The sequence below is a fragment of the Dermacentor variabilis genome, chromosome 8 (assembly GCF_050947875.1).
Source record: "Dermacentor variabilis isolate Ectoservices chromosome 8, ASM5094787v1, whole genome shotgun sequence".
Classification (NCBI taxonomy): domain Eukaryota; kingdom Metazoa; phylum Arthropoda; class Arachnida; order Ixodida; family Ixodidae; genus Dermacentor; species Dermacentor variabilis.
The window spans coordinates 77119021-77135210 of NC_134575.1; the positions used below are offsets into that span (position 1 = coordinate 77119021).

Genomic DNA, 16190 nt, shown 5'->3' on the forward strand with positions numbered 1-16190 from the left:
AACGCTAGGCTTCAGGCATTCGAAAAGCAATTCACAGCCGCTCTCGACGCAGCGCTCGGCAAAATCCCATGCCTTATAGCGGCACATACCTCAAAATCTACTCCTGCTACCCGACGGAGAGGCACAGTCAAGCGCCTTGTCGGTCAAAATATTAAGGAGAGCAGAACCAAAATTCCGCATGAGGAGGAGGATCTTCCTCAGGCAGGACCGATTCCGTCGGTTATACTGTCTACCGGGGCCCCCGGCTCAGAACAGGCCCCGCACCTGACCATTTTAAATTCCAGTACTCAACATGGCGGGACACCCTAAATCCCTCCGAGTGTCACAACGCAACTCGAATACTGCTGAAATTCTGCAGTGGAATTGTCGAGGCTTCAAGGCGTGCACCAAGCGAGCTGACCTTAGACTCTTCATTACAACCCTCCCTCAACTTCCTGCTGTAGTAGCCCTCCAAGAGCCGGGAGAGGGCGTCACTTTCACGAACTACATAAGCTATCAGCAGGACGCACAGAGCTGTATCTGTGTCCATAAAAAATTATACGGCCTCTCCGGTGGACCTGGACTGTAATGTAGCTTTTTCGTATGCGATGGTCACCCTTCTTCCGCTTCAAAAACACAATCCCCCGCTTCACATTCTAAATGTGTATAGCTCACCAAAACTACCAAACGTCACTTTTGCTGATCTCTTCAGCAGGGCACTAAGAGTGGCAAATAGGGAACCCCTCATAATTGTTGGGGACTTCAACGCCCCCAGTCGATTATGGGGCTACCACCGCGGAGAGAAACGCGGACGCAAGCTGGCGGAGCTTGCGTCTACGTTGGGCCTCACTCTTCACACGGACCCTGCCAAACCCACTCGGATTGGGAACTCCGTGACTCGGGATACCTGCCCGGACCTAACATTTACTAAAAACATAAGATACGCAGATTGGCACAATACCGAGGAAACCCTCTGTAGCGACCACTGCATTCTCACGACCACAATTCGCACTTCACCCCTCACTCGTCCTCACCACAAGGCAACCCTTCCAGACTGGCCAAAATTTCGTTCCAACTACAACAACCCACAACCTACACTCTAAGAAGTAAAGGAGGAAATGGGGTATTGAGGTTACTCCTTTAGGGGAGCAACTGATCTGCCACAACCATTCCTCCCTTTAAGGGGTAAGTGCGAGGGGATGAACTGTTACTCCCCATGCAGTTACTCTTCCGAGGGCTAACAGTTACTCTTTTCCGATGCTCCTCAAGGGAGTAACGGTCATTACTTCCGATGCTCCGCAAAGGTGGAATTAATAAAATTAGGCATTTATACACTAATAAAAAAGATTACTGAGCTGGAAAAAAAAGGTGCCCGAAAGGAGGATTAGAACTCACATCCTCGCGCCCACAAGTCAGCTACTCTAACCACTGCGCCACGGCAAATTGCTTGACGGGGTAGGAAATTGAGACAGGTTAAGCATTGGCATGCAGGTGCGGCAATGTAAAAGCGACTCGGCATTTTGTGTATGCTGTGCGGGGAGAATGTAACGTTGAGTGTACCTTCAACCATAAGCGAGTGCGAAAAGAAATCTGCCCGAGTATTCTTAGGGTGCTTTAAACTTAGGCACTACGCGATGTAAACGTGTATATGCGAGCTCAAACGGGGCACCTAAGACGACAGAGATGGACAATTGCTCTGTCGCTTAGTGTGTCCCGTTTGAGCTGCACGCCACTTCAGTTAAGTTCGTAATCGCCTTGGAACGGAATGATGTTAGGTACTAATGACCAGCACAATCTGGCAGTCTATCAATGACTTGCGCGTTTAATGTGTATCGCTCACTTATGGTGTGCCCACGAAGGGCAGGGCTCTTCACATTCCAACTTTAAATTTCACGCAATTTTCTCACGAAGAGGCAAAATGCTGCTTTGCATGTAGTTCAATAGACAGCGCACTAACTTCGAACTATTCACGATTTATAGACAATACAGTTTTTGCCGCATCACTCCACGACACGGACGAAAACAGCGGAGCGCATGAGGAGTAACTGTTGCCGTTCGTCCTCCCGTTGCTCTCTTTCTGACCAGGGACTAAACGCTTACGCTCCAAAATTTGCACACGACACGCACATCCACGCAGTTACTCCCTTGAGGGACGAAAGCGCCCTTTTTAGGACGAACTGCCCAGTTACTCCCGTTTTCCCCGGAATTCTTCTTAGAGTGTAGTGGAACAGGGGTACACCACCTGGTCACAACAGCTAATCACGCAACTCACAGACACTGAACAGCAGGTTCAGCTCTCCGAGGCAAATCCGGCGGTGGACAACCACCTCCTTCACCTCTGGGAGGCCCGGCACAGCCTTGTCCGCCGATGGCGCCGGCAAAAACACAACCGTAAACTCAAAATTCGCATCGCCGAACTCACCCAGGAGGCGGCAGAGTACGCGGCCCAGCTCGCCGACTCCAACTGGGTAGACCGATGCAATACGGCCGCTCGACAAATATCGAACCGGAGTACATGGCGTCTTTTCCGCGCCCTAATTGATCCTACGAAAACCCGGACAGAAACCCATAAACACCTCCAGCGAGCGATTCACAACTTTAACGGAGACACAGCCGCACTGGCTATCTCCCTCAGAGAGAAATATCTCTCCACACACCAGGATGCCCGAGGTCACGCGTACTCATATGCAGGCTCTGAGAACGCTGAGCTGGATCGACCGTTCCAGCTTCATGACCTCAAAGCGGCACTTGCCAAAATGAAACGAGGAACAGCTCCGGGCAGGGATAAGGTAACGGTAAAGCTTCTAGCCAACCTCCCCGACCCAGCCTATGAGCAGCTCCTCACTTACTTTAATGCAATCTGGCAAGGTGACACCCCTTTTCCTATTGACTGGAAAACGGCGTTGGTCACCTTCATCCCTAAACCAGGAAAAGCCATAAACACAGACAATCTCCGGCCCATCTCCCGTACCTCTTGTGTGGGAAAGCTGATGGAGTCTATGGTACCGGATAGATTGTCCACCCATCTAGAGACCCAACACATCTTTGTAGACACCATGTACGGCTTCCGCTCACACAGGTCCGCGCAGGATGTCTTACTACAACTTCATACGGAGATTCTCGAGCCAGTCGAACACCCTAGTGACGATAAGGTCGTCCTTGCGCTAGACCTAAAGGGTGCCTTCGATAACGTCACGCATGAAATCATCCTAACCCACTTATCCCAGGTAGACTGTGGATTCAACACCTTCAACTACATTAAACAATTCCTCACAGACCGCCAAACCTTTATCCGGATACAAGACACGGAACATGGCCCGTACCAGCTCGGTACGCGAGGTACCCCGCAGGGAGCGGTACTCTCACCACTCCTTTTCAATCTGGCCATGATGAAGCTCCCTGCCCTACTGGGTGAGGTCCCAGGCGTGCAGCATGCTCCGTACGCCGATGACATCACATTGTGGGCTACTCACGGATCGGTTGGAGCAATCGAGGCCAACCTGCAGCATGCCGCGGCTATTGTGGACGAATATGCCCGCCGATGCGGCCTGGAATGCTCCCCGACCAAATCGGAATTTGTGCACTTACGACCCAACTCGAAGTGCACCACTAAACTCAACCTATCCCTATGTACAGGCCCCATCCCGGAACGCGACGAGATCCGAGTTTTGGGCCTTTGCATACATAGGAACCGCAAAATTGATACCACTCTTCAAAAGCTGCGTAAGGTGGGGGACCAAGTGGGTCGTATGATCCGCAGGGTGTCCAATAAAAAGGGGGGTTTGCGATGCAAAGACGCTTTGCGGCTAGCGAACGCATTCGTAACCAGCCGAATACTCTACTCGGCGCCCTATCTCCACCTACGCAAATGCGATGAAAACGCCCTTGAGGTGATTTTACGCAAAATCTATAAGAGAGCCCTCGATCTTCCCATAACTACGTCCAACAAACGTCTCCTCGAATTGGGGATGACGAATAGTTTTGGGGAACTACGCGAGGCCCATCCTAACAATCAATTCTTGCGGTTGAGCAAAACACCAGCGGGAAGCCGCGTCTTGTCCCGCTTGCACATCCGATATATAACCCACACGGAACCCAGAGTCTCACTGCCAGACGCATCACTGCCAGACCAGACCTTAAAGGTGAACACTCTCCCTTACAACGTGACACGAGATACTCACGAGGGCCGCCGCCAAGCGCGCGCTACAAGGATCACCAGAACATATGGAGATCGCCCGGGAGTATTCTATGCGGACGCTGCCGGCCCTCACCACGGGGGTTGGTTTACGGCGGCAGTCGTCCATCAAAACACACCCGTTAATGATCTCACTTTCCGGGCCCCCAATATTACTTACGCGGAGGAGGTGGCCATCGCACTTGCTGCCGCAGATCCAGCGTCTCGGGTCATCATCACTGATTCGAGGGGTGCTTGCCGCAATATAGAACAAGGCCAAATTCCATATCGGGCCTTCCAAAATCCTTAAGAAATGTGAGAACCAGGGATTCCAACCCCGGCGCTCCATTATTTGGGCCCCAGCTCATCAGGGAATAGAGGGGAACGAAGTAGCCGGCGCTATAGCCCGCGCGCTTCATTTCGGGGCGTCGCCTCTATCACCCGTCGACGAGGTCCCTGAATTCAAACCGGCAATCACCTTTAAAGAAATCGTACAGCTGTATCAGCTTAATCACGGCCGATACTTCCCCCCTTGCAAAGGCCTCAATAAGACGGAGGAGCGCTGGCTTCTCCGTCTCTACACAAATACCGTACTGTGCCCGGCGGCACTGAAACACTTCAACCCGGCATTTTCGGGCGAGTGCCCGCACTTTGGGGAGGTGTTTGTGGACACAGACCACATGGTGTGGGCATGCCCCTCTAACCCTGCTTTCCCCCCAAACCCCCACCCTACCCGAGAGGACTGGGAGGCCACCCTGCTCGGCTGCTCAACCCTCCAGGAACAACGTGCCCTGGTGGCCCGAGCCAAAGCCGCTGCAGAAGCCACGGGGGTCGCGGACTAGGGACCGCCCCCTAGACTTTGTAAGGGCTGGGCCCTTAGAGCTCAGCTCGCGGCTCTCTTGTAAATAGAAATAAAGTTTGTAACCAACCAACCAACCCCCGCATCGGACGCGGTGAGCGTCGAGCAACGTAGCGTTCGGCGCGACAAAGAAATGTGCGCCTGAGCAAGCGACGCACGCCTGAGCCTTAGAAACAGCTCGTTTCTAAGGCAACACCGCATTCACTAGAGGCGCCTTTGTATCACTTTGAAGCATCGAACTCGTGGCTCAGTGATTCCACTTCCGGCGTTCAAGCGAAACGGTCGCGGGATGGCTTCCTCCAATGGAGCGGTTTCGGCGGCCCAGGCGGGCCGCGGTAACAGGTTTTTTGCTTCTACTGCCGAAGATTATCAGATTATTCTGCCCAATATGCCATCCGGACGCATCGTCGCGAACACCGTTTTCATGCATGGTGACCCAAGAGCTCGGCCCTACCGTGTCGAAGACTACCGGGACACTTTGGCCAATCTAGGTGCGCTCCCCGACGTTTTGGCGTTGGGGGCGTATCAGATGAACCACGTGTGGGCTGTAACAATGACGAGTCCTGACGCTGCTCAGAAATTGCTCACCGCTGTCAACGTGAAGGTAAAGGATCGCCCATGTTTGCTCATCGATCCAAACAACCGGGAGGTTCGCTTAAACCTACACTGGTTGCTGCGCGGCGTGACCGACGAAGACATTCGTGTGGCCCTGACACCCTACGGGAAAGTGTTGGAGGTGACGCGGGAGAAGTGGCGTGTGCAAGGCGTCACTGAAAAGGGCTCGACTACTCGCTCAGTTGGGCTGCAATTGCATGGCGACGTCAAAGTCGACGACATTCCACACCAGCTCAAGATAGCCGGAGAGCTGACTCTCGTCGTTGTTCCAGGCCGCGCTCCGCTCTGTCTGCGCTGCAAGAGCACCGGACACATACGCCGGGACTGCAAAGTGCCTCGCTGCAGTCGCTGTCGCCGCTTCGGCCATGAGGACGCGGATTGCCCAAAGACGTACGCCAGCGTTACCGGACCAGTCCAGGCAAACGATGCATTGGACCACCTTATGGATGAGGCAGACACCGAGGAAACAGCAGGAGTGTGTCGAAACCCGACTACCCTAGTGGGTACCCCGAACACTCCACAGGACGCCCTCCTTGAAGCTCCAGGTAAGCCCGAAGCCGGGCTTCTGCATGAAGCCGTGGAGGACCGGAGTAAGAAAGCTGCTCCAAGTAGTACCGGTCACACTTTTTCCGGCGGAGCTGTAGAGACTACTCCCGAGGAAGTGCCGATGACAGGCATCGATAGCGACAGTGCCAGTGCGACCGCAAAGCGGCCCCACGAAGCAGGCGAAAAGGAGAAGGGGCCCAGCGCCGTCGCAACGGACGAGCCGCCTGCGAAAACAACTCCCGTGCGGCGTCTTTCCCATCGGCTTCGGCCGAACACTTCGACGGAGCGCAAGACGGCGGAAACGTCGCCTTTGCCTCCCTGAGGACTGCACCGTGACAAAGCACCCAGGAAAAAAGCGCAGTAGTGAGGTGAGCGTCATGCCCCCGGGTTTTCACCGCCTCGCAATGATGTCTATGGATAGGTCATTTCGTGTGGCCACTTTAAACGTACGTGGGCTTGCCTCAAGGAGGAAGCAAAGTCAACTCTATCGACTAGTTAGCGAACATGACCTGGGCATTCTAGCAGTACAGGAAACGAAAGTTGAGGGCGATGATGAAACCGGGGGCATGGTGCGTCAATTCTTAGCTCGATACTGTGTTATAGTGAGCCATGCTGTGGGAACTTCTTCCGGGTGCGCTTTGTTCATCCGGCATAGTCTTGGAGCAAAAGTAGAAGCTGTGACGTCATGCCCGTCAGGTCGGCTTATTGTCTGCGATTTTTTATTATCGTCATTGGAATGGCGTGTTATTTGTTTGTACGCGTCGACTGTCGCTGAGGAAAGACGCAGATTTTTCGATCAGCTAAAACAGTATACCCAGTGTAATAGGCTCCTCATTATTGCCGGTGATTTTAACTGTGTTCTTTCAGCCCGTGATAAAACTAGCGCCCGACCGTACAAGGATGCAAGCACCATTGCCCTAAGCGATATGATAAGGGACGATGGTTTGGAAGACGTGGCTGAATGTCTCGGTGGTGGGAGGACTACGCAGTACACCCACTTTCAGGCAGCCAGCCACGCCCGTCTTGACAGAGTGTATGTGAGCCTTGATTTGATACCCCTTTGTAAGGAGTACCATGTGAGCGCACTTTCATTCAGTGATCACTGTTTGGTCAGCTTTTTAGTAGCAAGCACGAAAGAAAAAGGGCTTCGAGTGGCCACTATGGAAATTTAATTCGAAATTACTGAGCGACGAAATGTTTACAGCGGATGTAACGAAGCAAGTTGAAGAAATGAATGCTGTTGATAACACGACATCTGGTGAAAAATGGGAGAACTTCAAGCAGGCGGTTAAAATCAAGGCTTTAGAGCGTGCGAGCGCTATATGCAGAGAAAAAGGAGGAGAAGAAAAACAGATGCGCAGGAATTTAGAAAAATTGATTAGTGAGGAATATAGGATGCCCGGCATGTTCATGGACGATATTCGCGCACTGAAACATAAAATAGAACAGTTCGATATCGAAAGATACCGCGGTGCTTTGGTGCGGGCAAGGGTCGAAAGGCTGATAATGGGAGAAGTACCGTCGAAAAGAGCGTTAGGCTCAGAAAAGTGGCATGCACGCCGCAATCAGATAGCGGAAATCGAATATTGCGGAAAGGTTAGCGACGCAGCAGATGATATCGAGCGTGCTTTTTTCGAGCACTACAGTGGTTTATTCACTTACTGCGCAGTCGACATTGGTCGTTTTAAAAAGGACTTTCTGTCGTTGATGCCAAGGCTAGATGAAAGTACGAAAGAAATATTGGAGGAACCAATTTCGGAAGAGGAAGTGAAAAGTGCTATTGAAAGTATGCATCCGGGGAAGTCCCCTGGCCCTGATGGTCTAACCTCAGCCTTTTATAAATATTTCAAAGGTGCGATCTAACCAGCCTTAGCGGATGTATATAACGAAGCATACCAGCTCAAAGTACTACCCCCGTCCTTCTCATCTTCCCACACTATTCTTATACCCAAGTCAGAAGATCCCGTTGCATTGCGAAGAGTAACTTCTTACCGCCCAATTTGTCTCACTAACGGAGACTATAGGATAATGATGAAAATCTTAGCAAAGAGGTTGCAGACTGTCATTGCGAAGCTTGTGGGGCCGCATCAAACATGTGGCATTAAAGGCCGAACTATCTTCTCAAATATACACGTAGCACGAGTATCCTCGAATGTTGCGATGCCATGGGTGCACGAGTGGCAATGCTCCAAATTGATCTCGAGAAAGCGTTTGACCGGGTGCCTCATGACATTCTTTTGTGCATTCTAGATTATGTGAATTTGGGTAGAATAATTAGAGAGGGGGTTGCCATGGCGTACCGGGACTGCTCGACGCGACCTATTGTCAACAAGGTGGTGGGAGCGCGAATCCAAGTTGAGCGTTCGGTGCGTCAGGGCTGCCCTCTCTCGCCGCTGTTGTTTTGCTTGTATATTGAGTCTTTTTGTTTGAGCGTCATGGAGAATGACTGTGTCCGCGGGTTTAAACTGCACGAGGTTGAAGTCCGCCTGTTGGCTTATGCAGACGATATTGTTGTGTTTTGCACTGATTCGGACAGTATAACGCAGGCTGTCAAATGCGTTAAAAGTTTTCGTGCTGTAAGCAGCAGCGTGGTAAACTGGGGTAAGTGCCTGGGATTCTGGCACGGAGATTGGCGTGGGGCCCCAGACACTTTTGCCAACATGAGTTTCGTTACGACTCCGGTGAAATACTTGGGTGTTCCCCTTCGGTGCTACAAAGACAGTGAGTCGTACTGGAGGAGTGAAGTGGATAACCTTCGGGACAGGGTAAACAAATGGAATGGCTGGAATTGGTCTATTTTTTCGAGAGCCACAATTTGCAACATATCTTTAGTGAGCAAACTTTGGTACATCCTCCGTCTTGCATTGCTCAAGGGTAAACATCCAAAAAAGTTACCGGGTGTTCGCAGTGTTTGTATGGGCATCGTCTTGGGAGAGATCAAGTCGCACCAATTTGTTTCTTCGAGTTCGAAATGGAGGACTAGGAATGTCACATTTGTTTTTGAGACAGGTAGTCAATCGCTTTTTTTTCTTCAGGGACGCAAAAAATCCGTTTTTATACACTGTCTGCCAACTCCGCCTGGGCAAACACTTGCCCGAAATGGTTGTCTCAGCGGGCAGTTTGCCAGGGGGTGTTTATGGTTTTCTACGTGAAGTTGTGGTTTCATGCAGGTTTTTGTCAGCGCGTTTTTCACTTCAATATTTGAGTGACGTCAACCGAAAAAAAACTGTACAAGGACCTGTGTGATGTTGTTCTTCCCGTGCCTTTATATCGGTCTCTCTACAGAGCTAGCGATGGGCACAATGTTCTGAAGCGTGTTAAGGCGATGCTAGTACCGTCAGGCGCTAAGACGTTCTTTTTTAAATTGCACTGCGGAACGCTGACTGTCAAACCATGGCTGGCTTAAAGAGGTTTCTTTGTACCTTGGGGCACTCATTGTACAATTTGCAAGCAGGAGGAGACAATTGAACATGTCTTTCTGCATTGTTGGGATGCCGTTTTCCTCTGGGATGTGCTCCAGCGCACAATCAAAAAAGATTTCCCCCTAGATGCGTATGGGATACGCTACTTGCCAATAGAAAGTGATGATGGTACCCCATTTGATGTGATCATGCTTATTGCCCTGCATAGCATTTGGAAATGTAGAATGGCGGTAAGGAACACCGATCTTGATGCAAGAGCGGCTAGCCAGTATTTCAAAGAAAGCATACGGAACTTTGTAGAGGAACAAAAGTTGCTGGAGTGCATCCCAGAGTGGTTGCCACGTGTGTAATTATTATTGGCGATAAAGGAATTTTAGCACAAGCGCAGCCGCACAAGTTCTGCGGTCGTTTTTAACATATTGTGAGTGTGCCTTTTGATTATTTGTGAATGTGTATTTTTTATCCGGGCCAATGACCGGCAATAAAAGAAAAACTCGTGGCTCAGTGGTAACGTCTCCGTCTCACACTCCGGAGACCCTGGTTCAATTCCCACCCAGCTCATCTTGCAAGTTGTTTTTTATTCATGAAGTGCCTGCTGGGATTTGTCGCTCACGGCCAACGCCGCCGACACCGGCTTTTCTGCGACACCAGCTCCTTAACGCTGTCGCGTTAATACAGGCCGTCATCTTAGGCAGTGTTGCTGCAATAATGTGCTGTATGCACTACCTGAACTCGTCGTCGTTCTTTTCGGGGTTTCCTTTTGTTGTCATCATTACTGACTTAGGCGAACACAGTATAAATTTATAGGGATCTTCAGAAAGAAAACTTTTTTCTCGAATAGAATTCGAGGGTGCAGCCTAAATGCTGGCATTGAGATGCCGTCAACGCGGGCATTAGCTGCGTGGTTGCGCGCTGGATCCTTCTTTTTTGTACACCCGTCGGAGTATGATGCGCGCCGCCTAAATAAAGCCATCGTGTTGTCGCCTTTGCCCCGCGTTCATCAGTGACTTCTCTGAAAACGAAATATCGGAAAGCAGCCAGCTCTCTTTGATAAAAATGAGTAACGACGTTGTGCTTTTTTAAAACTTGCGGGTTACAAATAGAGCACAGAGATAAGAGTACATTTTCATTGACTGATAAAAAGCAGACCTAATTAGTGAAGATAGCTCTCTGCCTAGCGTAGATTTTATTTCCACGCCTTGACTGCAACGCAGTGAGTAAAATTTTTTGTTGCTTCTAGTAATTATAAGTCGACTGGTGGTGGGGAGTAAACTGTAACATGTGACTCTGGGTTGATTTGAACTTTATTACATAATGTACAACCCGACAGTTCATGTCCACAGCAAAGAAATAAGTCAGCAAGTTACATTTGTGGCAGTTTTTTTTATAAATAAAAGCAGGTGGGAACATTGATGCTTCGGAACGATAAACAAAGCAGTTGCTAAACGACGCGGCAATCTTCTTTGCAGAATCGCAAGCGGCCGAGAGCCTTGGGTTGACAAAAATTTCCGTCTCACGTACATCGTGTGCTGGGATTGATCTTTAGAAATGGAACAGCGTTGTATTTTTGTAGACACCAAACATGCTTTGAGCCATGAAACGCAAAGAAAGCAAATTTCCTGTGTCGTTTACAGCTGTTGTCACCGCATACTGAGATGACAGCATCCGCTAGCGTCCGCAGTCTTATTCTTAAAAGAGGCCGAGCTGGTGTAATAATGAGGTTCCATATTTTCCATTCTCGAAGGCACCAGTTTCTTCAGTCTCTGTGTGGTCTGGCGTGTGTGTTTCACTGTTCATCTATATTTAAGTAGCGAGCTGGCCTAACGATCAAAGTGTTAGTTTCAACAGAAGCGTTAGTTCTGCCTCGTGACTGAAATGAAGTTGTGGCTGCAAACTGTCATGGCTGAATTAAGCTGTGCAAGCGTCTCTGCCGAGGTGGCCGTATAGCTGTGCGCACATAGCTATCATATATTGATTATCGCTCATAACGCAACTTGTGAGCTGTAATAATGTTTTCGACTGAAAACGAATTTCTTCAAAGAATCGAGTATGCATATAATAGGCTTTTGCATTTCCTTTGTTTGAATGTTTTGAGCCGAACCGGTGGGGTTATTATTTTTTCGGTTCCGGTTGGATTTAGGTTCCTTCACGCTCCAAAATTATCAGTTCACGCTTGGTTTCAGTGACGCCTAGAATTCCGGTACGGATACGGTTTTCGGCTCGGGTTCGGTTCGATACCTTGATAAATACTCCTCGAAAAGTTTGCAAACGCCCACAAACGCCCACTATTAAAATAGCGTTGCTTTGAACTGGGCACAAATTATTTTTTTTCTTTGTAGTCGTCCTGGCCAGAACCTTAGGATCAGTTCCACAATTTTCCAATTTTCCCGATTTGACTTTTTTACTACAAATTACACGCATTTCATGGCCATGGCCTCCGCTCAAATAGCTAGAGGCGATAACTACATGGGTTCGTCTGGGTTTATGTAAAACGTTCCCTTATTTCTCTCTACACAGTACACCAGAAACATATTGTCATGTGGCATACTGTTCTGCTTAGCGCTTACGTAAGATTTAGTAATGATATTTACTAAATTAACAAACCACTGCAGTGCTTATATCAAAACAAGCAAAATGACGTGAAGAAACAACGAGACAGAAAACTGACAGGACAGTTACATCGCATTTTGCTGTACCCTTTTACAACATAGCGACTGTGAACAATGCTAGAGAAAGAAGTAATGATATCCCAGCTTGTTTCTATGGCACCCCTTTGTACTTGGTGAGTAATCTGTGTAAAAGATTAGCTCCTTACTAGGAAGTGTCTGTGTGGACCAAGTGTTCGAAATTTTACCGCCAGTTGTAGAGACTCCCATCCAAATCCGTACGTTCATGGTGGCCGCAACAAATATGACATGCAACTCACATAAACAACTGATGAAGTTTACTGCTGAGTTTATTATTCAAGTCAAGTGGTGTAAATAAGAAATTTTCGTGATAAATAAAACATTACGAAACTGCATACACATCATTGGTGCGCTTGAAGCCAGTTATAAACATTGTCTGATTCAAAGAGTATGTTTGCAACAGGTTGTTTTAATTGTTCCTCTGATCACACAAAATGATATGCAACTTAATATATCGCAATCGAGAAGTAACGAGCTGATGTGCTAATGACATAAATTTTAGTAAGCAATCGCTGAGGTTGACAAAACTGTGGGTTTCGTGCGAATTACTTGCTCATATATTTAGAGCAGATTAAATTTCACTAGAATAGTATTCAGTTCGTTATCTAAGATAGGCGCACATATGCCATTGGGTGTGGTTATTACAGCTTGCCATCGCGCAGAACAAACCTGGGGACAGTAAGATGAGCAGGAATATTAGGACACAAGTGGGCAGCCTGTGGGGTGAAATGTTTCATTAAACTCGGGCTTGGAATCCAGAACTCTGTAGTGAACTTGACTCCATGTAAAATGATAAGGTCACTATGTGTGGTGCTGCAGCATAACATTTCTCAGTATGGTTGCTGAACAAAGAATTAAGCCAGCTCTAGTAGAGTGAAATAATTCATTCAATTCTGCTGCGCCGAAAACACTCACCAGTCAGGCGTGTTGCATTCTCTTGCATGTCGGGGGCACCCATCGGTGTCTTTGTAGTAGAGAAATCCGTGAACACATTCGCATTTGTCATAGGAATTTGCGCATATGCGTTCTCCGTTGGCACATTCACATGTAGCGCAGTCCGGGCGACTCCAACTGCGGCTGCTCCTAGTAAATTAGAGTAATGAAATTTACAGTCTATGAGACTGCGGTAACTTTTCTCATCTCTGTTAAGTAGGCTGCAGATTGCACAGTACTCTATTAAACAACTAATGCAGTCTTCGATATTAGGCAATCAAAAGAGAAATTTTGTGTCCGTTATGCATGCGCTCTGCGAGTGGTCTGCGGCATTTGTGACGATTTCATTCGCCGAAACACGTTCAGTAAGGGATGTTGCCGTATGTCAGAGTACAGAGTAAAAACGATATCGGATGGCGTTCATTCCTGATACTCAGGGCTAGGTCCGAGCCAATGTCGAAATAGTTAAAATAAATTAGGTAGAGAGTCTTCTTGCAGTAAGGTAATATACTTGCGCGGCTGTTGCTTGTAGTACGTTCCGTCAAAGTTACTTGCGCTGACATTTGCTGAGCTTGCCACGAAGAAGAAGAAAGCCAGGTGAAGCAGAAAGAATTTCATGCTAGTCTTATAGAGAAGTCCGTGCAGTTGTGAATTAGAGACCACGAAGAGGCCGTTAATTTCATTATATTTCGTTGTTTCGGCATGGTGAAGGAAAATGGGCTTGAACTCGTTTGCGAGATTTGAATGTTCCGAGAATTTTCATTTATTATTTTACTGAACCTTTTTATAATGACTAACCGCCCAGAGTTTATTTTGCGCGCTTCCAAAGGATCGAGCTACAGCTGCGCTTTACGTTCCCATTTTCCCACTGTGTCTCGAGGGCTCTCTATAAAGGGCGACCATTTTTGAAAGTTTTACGTAATTTTTAAAAATCGCTTGTAGCAGATGGCGTAACTCTTCTCCTTCATCTGGATTATTCGAAGCGGCAGACGTAACTAGCACGCGAAATCGAAACACGTATTCAACTAATTTGCATCAATCGACTAAATAATTCCTAATTTGTTACTTTATGGGAGATTACAATTGGCAAATTGTAGCCCGTAAGTTTGCAAGATGGGTCCACTTGAAATGAATTACCATTAGTACACCAGTTTCGAGACATTATTTTCCAAAATGTGAGACGAAAAGCATAGGCGTTCCAGTTACTTTTTCACTACAATACATAACGCAGAATTTTGTTAAAAAATCTATTGTACCAATAGTGCATTTCTTACAGCGAGGTTGAAGGCATTCCTCTTCAAGCTGGTGGTATTCTGGAAAGTCATTCCAAACGAATACGTCCGGCAATCTCACTGCCTATAGTTTGTAAATTGCTGTATGTGCCGCAAAGGAATTAATTAGGAACCTAGTGAGTACGATCTTGACAATTGGCTGAACGCGCGTTTAGATATTTCGTACTGTTGATGTCCTCCTCTAAAAACAATTTATCTTAAAGGTGAGACTTATGGTGTCTGCAATAGCCGATTTTTCAAAATTACATAAAACTTACAAATGATCACTCCCTAGAGAATGCCTTCATAGTCTTTGGTAAGTCCAACTTTTTTATGCGCAGCCTATAAGGAGTGGGCTGCCATCAGTGCTGTGTTCACTGAATGATAGAGACATTTCCAAAGAATAGCCTTTGTTTTAAGTTTTCTGTTATTATGTGTGCAACTCAACCCTATATAAATATATTACTCTCTTCACCATGCAGTTTTTGCGTACATTATACTTCTAAAATGGTACTTTCACTAAACCCGGAAGAATTTTTCATGTTATATAGTTTTGTCTTGAAACAATTGTAACACAAAGAAATTATTTTGGGCATGACCGCTGATATTGTACTGGATTATTCATGGTAGTACGCTTGTTCAAATCAATTCACTTTATTTGGACAGCGGTGATTTTGTGGACCATGAAAAATCATAATAAGGCTTAACGTTGTCCACGGCCGCGTTTCACATGCGCCGAGAAAGATTAGACAAACAGTGTCTAAGCTAAGGTTAAACAAAAGATATTCCAAACACTGTAAAAAGAAAAAAAAAACACATGGCATTCATAATGAGTAATTTCACAAAAAAAATTAAATTAGGGGGGTTTTACGTGCCAATACCAGGATCTGATTATGAGGCATTCATGGTGGCGGACACCGGGAATTTGGACCACCTGGGGTTCTTTACCATGCACCTAAGTCTGAGTACACGGGTGTTTTCGCCTTCCTCCTTCAATAATATGCGGCTGCCGAGGCAGGGGTTCGATTCCGCGACCTCGTGCTTAGCAGCCCAGCACCATAGCCACTAAGCAACCGCGGCGGCTGAGTAATTTCACAGTTACAGCCATCTAGACATTGGTGCGTACAGAATGCTTTTTGAATTCTTCAGATATTTAATAAATAAATGCTCTCTACAATAGCAGAAATGCGTCCATTAAGTTGTCTGAACTCTTTCCGGAGGAGATAGCTGCACATATGCCATCGCAACAAAGCGTTTGTTGGGATGTAATGTGAACATTATTGCGCAAACATTTATTCGCTATTCTTGTTTGCATGCTTAACACTAATAATTATGCAAGTCCGTCGCGCAGTGAGAATGAGTGTTACGGAGCTTATTTTCCCGTAGATGCATCTCCATCGTCATTTGAGGACATTCAAAGCTCTACGATATTGACCAACATGTTTATGTGAGCCAGCAATTGTGTAAGGGATGATATTAACAAGATAATGACGACAGTGAGGAAGGTAGAACGATGGTGATGAAAATATAAATTATTTAACGTATTCAAGCGCAGAAAGTTACAACATGTTTAGCAAGTGCGTACGCCAATCCCGAAGGCGGTGTGCTATCAGATTGCCTCTCAAAGCAGTAGCTGCTTCAGGTCGTGAACTGTCGAAAGCCGGCGACCTCAAAGGCGGTGCTAGCTCCTACTAGAGAGGTAAG

General features: G+C 47.5%; 1 protein-coding gene across 1 annotated transcript in view; it reads right to left on the reverse strand.

Moving 5' to 3' along the window:
- LOC142591122 (uncharacterized) overlaps positions 1–13906 on the reverse strand; it is a 55441-nt gene extending 41535 nt beyond the window's left edge. The window contains exons 1-2 of the mRNA XM_075703504.1: positions 13727–13906; positions 13198–13365 (exon numbers count right to left, since the gene is read on the reverse strand). Of these exons, the coding sequence (XP_075559619.1) occupies positions 13198–13365; positions 13727–13833 (275 nt within the window). The 5' untranslated portion in view covers positions 13834–13906. The remainder of the gene's footprint in view (positions 1–13197; positions 13366–13726) is intronic.
- Positions 13907–16190: the final 2284 nt, after the last annotated feature.